Here is a 7,012-nt window from a genome sequence, read left to right on the forward strand (position 1 = left end):
CACTGACAATCACATAATATAAAGTTGCCCAGGTTCCATACCTGGAGGCCAGGGGTGGACGGGGGTGTGCTCTCCTGGCCGCTGTACTGCCAGGAACATCTGAGTTTGCCACCTTCATGGCAGATGGTCTGTTCTTCTGTTGCCAGAAATACTCGGAGATCAATTAAACTTGATGGAAAAGGAGAACCCAGAGGGATGAAGCGGGCAAAGCCAGTGCGGTACACAGCTGCAAAGCTGCAGGAGAAGGGTGTCCTCCTGGACATAGACGATCTTCAGGCAAACCAGTGAGTGGCACCCAGAATCTGCACAGAACACATGCCCCCTCTCATCATGCACATCAGATCTGACTCACATTAATTCAGCTTCCTGTGGCCTTTGAAGAAAGCTTCACTGGGTCTATCAGGGCTTCCCCTTGATTTCAGATGACAGGAGAAAACACACATATTGTAATCTCTGGGCTTCCCACCAGGCCTGGCACTGATTGAGAGGTTGAGTTTCCCATGGCTTTGCCAGCCTCGCCTTTCCCTCCAAAAGTACTGAGTCATAGCGATGAGAATGCAAGGCTGCCTTTCCAAAGGCCTTTCAAAAGTAGATTATTTGCTTCGTCTTTTTAAGAAAGTGGGATTTAAAAAATTGACATTTTACTCAGTGTGCTATTTTCTGCTGCTTTCAAAGCAAATGGTTTACTATTTCTATCAATTTGTATTTCCTTAGGTTTGAAGACAAGATAGAAACCGTTGCTGCCTAGCTCCGAAAAAAAAATAGATTAATTTTGTTAAAGGCAAACAGGGAGCTGGAGTGATGTGGCTTTGAATGAGCCAGGGCCCTCATTCATTCAGCAGTAACGATCTGAGTGCTCTGGGACACTTTGCACTGTGCTGGGACCTGTAGGGACCCAGGCTTAGAGCCAAACACCCCCATCCCCAGCCTCAGAGGGTTTCAAGCCTAGGAACGACCACAGAATTCAGCTTTTGTTTCTATGAGTTCCTTTTGTAAAAGGCAAGGATATGTCTCCTGCCACATTGTCCAGCATCCCCCCTTCCATAATTGGGAGAAGACGAGTAGCTGGGCATAAACAAGTATGTTGAATTAAAAAAAAAAAAAAAAACCAGTCTGACCTTTGGTCTTGCTCAGTGAGAGTTATTTACAGTTGCAAAACAGGACCTTTCTGAGAATTCCCTGGGGATCCAGTGGCTAAGACTCTGCACTCCCGTTACAGGGGGCCTGGGTTCAATCCCTGATCAGGGAACTAGATCCCACATGCCACAACTAAGACCCTATGCAACCAAAGAAATAAAAATAAATATTAAAAAAAACACACACACACACAGGACTTTTCTCATTTGAAAGCCACAGAGGGTGCCTTGCCTGGGTCAGAGCCACTCCAGCAGCAGTGTATTAGAAGTGTATTAGAAGTGGAGGAGAAACTCTCCTCCCAGGCGCCACATCAGGCACCCTTGGTTTCAAGAACCAGATTCTTATGCTCCATCACTCCCTTTCCCCTTGTGGGAGGCCACACTCACTGCGTACAGTCCTCTGTAACTCCTGCTGCCTCCAAGGCCTGGCTTCCCTTCCATTTATTCCATCCTGCCTTCTCTTTGACTCAGACCAACTCAGAGAAAATGCTTCTTCTTCTTTGAAGTTGCCATAAAAGTAACCATCTAAACAACTAACCTCCTGTCAGCCATACAGTCAACACTTACAGTTCTGTGAATCTCATACAATTTCCACTGTATCTTATGCTCTTTAAGACCTAGGGTCATCTTTTGCCTTTCTTTGGTAACAAAGCACCTACTCCAGTGCTCTACGGGCTACAGATTTCCTCAGGAGCCATCAAACCTAGTTCCCGTGAGCCAAATCAGGAAAAGATGATGGGGGACTTGGGGTAACTTACCTGGGGTTTTCCCAGCAGGCTGTTCACTGAGGGGGTTGACCGAGGATTCCATTCATTTCAGCTTTAACCATATATTTGCAGTTCCACATGTGTGAATGGTCCTTTCTTCACTAGGTTTAAAAATGTTACATTTGATATCTCATCTACTGAAGATGTGGGTATCTTCGATGTCAGATCAAAATTCCTGGGTGTTGAGATGGAGAAGGTTCAGCTCAATATTCAGGTAAGCTGGAATTCCTGCATATTGGGGGGAGTTTTTTAAAGGAGGGGGTCATTCTTGGCTTCCCTTGCTTGCATTCTTCGTGACAAACAATGGCATTTAGCTGTAGACCAATACCACCATTATTTGCCTGTCTAAGTATTGATTTTTTAAAAGCTATGGTTCTTCAAATTATTGGAACTTAAACTGCTTTTAAATGGTAAACCATAGCATTGAGTTTTTCTAAGCCATGTTTTCATTTTGAAACTTAAAGAAAAGAATAATATACACAACAGTATTCAGAGCTCTTGATTAAAGGCTGGAAACTTTTTCTTAGGCAATTGCATTTCTAAGATAACATATACCCAGGATTGAAACTTTCTGGATCTCATTTCTCCTTTTCTTTCTCCTTCCTAGAATTATTTTTATATCAGGTTCTTAAATTTCTTTGTTAATTCTTTGGGATCACAAGCAAGGAAAACATTGTGCAAAACAGATGGCTATAAATAGAAAAGTGAGGTTTGGGTCCTAATTATTGCTGTTTTTTAAAATAAGAATCACATTAAGCCAAATATGCTTGAATTGAAACTGAGAAAATAGTTTGTGCCACCAAAAGAAGAAGAAAAAGAAAGTGGAGGGTGTTTGCAGCAAACATTTGCCTACTCCAACTTCTTAATGCTTAGAACAGGATCAATTTAGATCCTTAGAGATCATCCTTAAACTGATCAATCAATGTGACTGAGTTTTCTTTTTTGTATGAGGTTTTAAATGGAAATAACCCTTATGTACTTGGGCCCTTAGACTACTTGTAAAATGGTTCCCAGGTATTCTGCATGCGTCTACATGAGTCATCGTGACAAACCATGGGGAGTGGTGTAAGTTCTAGGCTCACTGCCTGCGTGACCTGTGGCTGAGGCCAAGGAAGTTATACCCCCGCCCCTAAGCCATGGGGTAAAATACCAGGGCCCTTCTTTTCTGTCTGGCATTCCTTGTAAGCTCAAAGAACAAAAGAAAGAAAGAAAAAAAAAAAAGCTAACTGGTTTGATAAAGACACTGAGATAATGGAGTAAATTGGAGAAAATTGAAGATATTATGTAATTTTGAAAAGTATACTTAAGTAAATAGTTTTCTAATGTATTTTAAATGTCACTAAATGTATCTGTTTAAAAATTAAACTGAACGTCTTGACTCACTCCATGGAACACTTAAATTGAAGAAGAGAAAAGAATGCAGTGATGCGCTTTGGTTAGTGATTCTTCTCTAAAGCAAAGATATATCATGGATTGCCAAGAAGGAAATGCCCCAAGGCCAATCAACATCTACTGAACAGATGAATCACCAGTGACCAGGAGACACCTGTTTAGAGAGGCCTTGGGAATTCTACAGGACTTCCTTTTAACGTGGGTGCAGACATCCAGCTTCACTTGCTCCTTTGTTAAAGTTCCATAGTAGGGATTAGCTGTTCACGCCCTTCACTTAGACATACAGTTGTCAAATGTTACTCCTTAGCTGTCTGCAGATGGCTAATATGCTCAAGATTTTTTCAGTCATTCATGTATATCGTCAGGACCAGTTATATAATTTTCAGGGCTCAGTGCAAAATGAAAATGCAGAGCTCCTTACTCAAAATTGGTGAGAATTTCAAGATGGTAACAACAGAACATTAAGTGCAAGGCCCTTTGTCTAATCAGGGGACTGTGTGCAGATCGAATGCCCACAGAGCCCGCCCTGTATAAAATGATTGTCAGACATAAAGTCAGACATCTTGTCACATATGGCTTTTAGACAGTTCTAGTATGAAGTGAATTTTAAGAAAGAGAAATATGATGGCCAGGTCTTTAGTTTGAGTCAAGGACTTTGTTTCTATAAGGACAAAGGGAGATTCCTTCTAACTCTATGTGTCTAGATTTTCTTCAACCCACTGTTTCCTCGGTTCATAAAGATTATATCCTGTAGCCATGTACATAACAGGAAGCGTGACGTACGTGAAGGGGTTCTGCTTATACAGATAATGGCTGGTGTTTATGGAGGGCTACAGCCTTGGCGTTCTTCTTTTCCCAGATGAAGAACTGAGGTTCAGAAAGCATGCTATGGAAGGGGCCCCTGGAGTCCAAACCCTGCATCGCTCTGCTCCGCTGCCTGTCTCACAGGATTCCAGTTGATCCTGACCAGACAAGAGTGGCTTATAAAGGGTTTGCAGACTCCTTGATCTCATCTACCCAGTAACATACCTGTGGAGTTGGCAGTGTCAAGCCCCGATTTACGCACAAGAAAACACAACTTCAGCGAGGTTATATGTTGTTGCAATCTTATAGCAAATAGTGGAGCTGAGGCTAAAATCTGGTCTTCAACCATGAGTTCCATCAGAATTCCTCCGTTCCCCACATGGGGGGCCCAGCTAATTTCCCTCTGTACATGATTCCTTCTCAACCGAACCATGTTGGTTTCGTTCTTTTCCACGAGACTTTAACAGATGTTGCCTGTCCCAAAGGAAAAGTGAACCTCCACCCCTGTTTAATAGTCAAAAGCATTCTTGATCAAAGAACTTCACTTCCCTGTGGCATTTCCATCTCAGAAGCATTTCTAAATAATGGAGGGGTTTTAGTTGAGTGCAGTTGGAGCTAATTGAGAAAGTGGAGCAGGAAGCTGGCAAGAGCCCACATTCTCTCAAAGATGATTCCAACTTCCGCAGGTGGCCATGCTCGTTGCAGACACAAGGTATTATCATTAAGAAGCAAGAAGTTTTCAGAACTAGAAGCAGGAAAACAAGACCTGGGTATGAGCCTAGGGCAGTTCAGGAATGATACCTTCTGTTTGGGAAGGGCCCCTGTCCTGGTTATTATAAAATGTTACTGCTTAGTCTCATGTGTGTGACTGGTGTGACCCAGTTATTAATTTATAAATGAAGGAAATTTTATTAATTTTTCTTTGTTTATACAGCAGTGATGAAACACAGAGTGATAAACTTACTTGAGGTTGAGGAACAGAATACAGGAACACAAGTAGTCTGTCTAGATCAGGAGGAGTTGCTTTGTCTATTGGTCTCCAAATGTCAGTCGCACAATTTTCATCAATAAATAGATCATTTCTCCCCATTTCTACATATTTGTTTATAAAGTATACATGCACTTGGCACTTTACTCAAAATTAATTTTAAAAAATACACAGAAAATGTGAATGCTTAAGGAATGAGGGAAAAAAAATAAAGAGGAGTTTCTAATATTCTTTTTGCTCCTTAATGAATTGTCTGACTCTCACTTTAGAAAACACTGGCTCTTCTACAGGATATACCTCATCTTGCTGTCACCTCTGTGTCTTGTTTTTCAATTAAAATTAAACTTTTAATTATATATCTAATGTTAATGGTATTGGTTTTCTCTCATACAGTCCTTATCAATTCTAAAAATCTGTTTTCTTTCATTGAGATGAGTGATTCTCAGACTATGGCACCCAAACTAACAGTATCATCACCCCTTGGGAACTTGTTAAAATGCCAATTCTTGGGCCCTCCCGCAGAGCTCCAGAATCAGAGGTTCCTGGGGGTGGACCCCAGCAATCTGTGTTAACTGGCCTGTGTTTCATTAAGAAAGCAGCTGATTCCGATGCACACTGAAGTATAAGAGTCCCCACCGAGGTCCTTAGGTCAACTGAATCTTATTTTTGTCAACAAATTCTTCTAGAATGTGTTTTAAATGTGGGAAACGTCAAGTTGAAGCTGTGATTGGTGTTCCTTGCAATTGCAGGATTTACTTCAGATGCAGTATGAAGGCGTAGCTGTGATGAAAATGTTTGATAAAGTCAAAGTGAATGTAAACCTTCTCATATACCTGCTGAACAAGAAGTTCTACGGGAAGTGAAGTGCCTGCAGAAATCTCTTGGATTCTGTATGACCTGGATTAGGAAATGAATCTGTTTAGTATTTTTGTTTCTAAACATGATTGAGATCACTGCTTATAAACGTGTGATTTTTTTTTTTCAAGACCAAAACTGTTCTGAAGAATGTACCCACGTGCCTTTCTGGTAATCTGATACTGCAGTAGAATGAGACACGGAACGAATTCCTGTAAACGCTGCCACGCTGTACTGTGGTGCGCGTACTCTGATTTAAATCTTTGGACATTCTGGGATTTGTTTTAAAGTAGGGAGATAATTTTAGCTGACTAGGGACAAATGTGTAAACCTATTTTCCTATGAAAAAAATGTTAAATGTCCCATTTGAATAATGTACCTCTTCATAGGTTTTTGTTGTTGTTTTGCTCTGTGGAGAAATGGAAACTGAATTATTTGTAATGAATTATTTAGACAGATAACTTGGTTCTAAGCCCTGCCTCCTGGGAGTTATCGATTTTAAAGAGAACTTTTGTGCAATTCAAAATGAGTTTTATAACTAATTGAAAGTGACAGTACAATAACACTTTCTGTACAAAGGTATATATTTTATGTGATTTATTCCTACTCAGTGAAGTGCACTACTGCCTCAGGGTAAAAACCCTCGGACCCAGAGCCTTTAAGTGACTAAGGAATACCGTGAACAGCGATCGAAGGCCCCCATTTCCAGCCCTCACAATCTATTTGAATATTTCCACTGTGCCTCTCAAGCTTTTGTAATGCAATACGATCAGTATCTGGATGGTTTTTAAATGTATTCTTTGAAAAATTGTTTTATGTAAAATAAATGTTACTGAATTACATTAATTTGCCTTTTGACTGCATAAATCCAGGTCATTTAGTGGGTAGGGGAAGCTTCTTGGTGGGGCCTTTGGGGAAAAGAAGTACCAGTGACCCTCAGACGACATGAGGTTTGATCTGTGGGGGCCACTTATATGTGAACTTTTTCAGTTGACAATTTAAACGAAACGTGAATTTCTCTTTGACATCTTTTTAGTTTTGATACCTAGTGTTAATAAGATGTGTAACAT

The 7,012-nt window shown here is 40.8% G+C and overlaps 1 protein-coding gene across 3 annotated transcripts in view; it reads left to right on the forward strand.

The window, feature by feature from the left end:
- IQGAP2 (IQ motif containing GTPase activating protein 2) overlaps positions 1-6,788 on the forward strand; it is a 307,119-nt gene extending 300,331 nt beyond the window's left edge. For all 3 annotated transcript variants that reach the window (XM_027552911.1, XM_027552912.1, XM_027552913.1), the window contains 3 exons: positions 147-284; positions 2,009-2,117; positions 5,837-6,788. In XM_027552911.1, coding sequence (XP_027408712.1) covers positions 147-284; positions 2,009-2,117; positions 5,837-5,950 — 361 coding nt within the window. In that variant the 3' untranslated portion in view covers positions 5,951-6,788. The remainder of the gene's footprint in view (positions 1-146; positions 285-2,008; positions 2,118-5,836) is intronic.
- The last annotated feature ends 224 nt before the right edge of the window (positions 6,789-7,012 follow it).

The sequence above is a fragment of the Bos indicus x Bos taurus genome, chromosome 10, assembly GCF_003369695.1.
Source record: "Bos indicus x Bos taurus breed Angus x Brahman F1 hybrid chromosome 10, Bos_hybrid_MaternalHap_v2.0, whole genome shotgun sequence".
In the NCBI taxonomy this organism is placed as follows: Eukaryota; Metazoa; Chordata; class Mammalia; order Artiodactyla; family Bovidae; genus Bos; species Bos indicus x Bos taurus.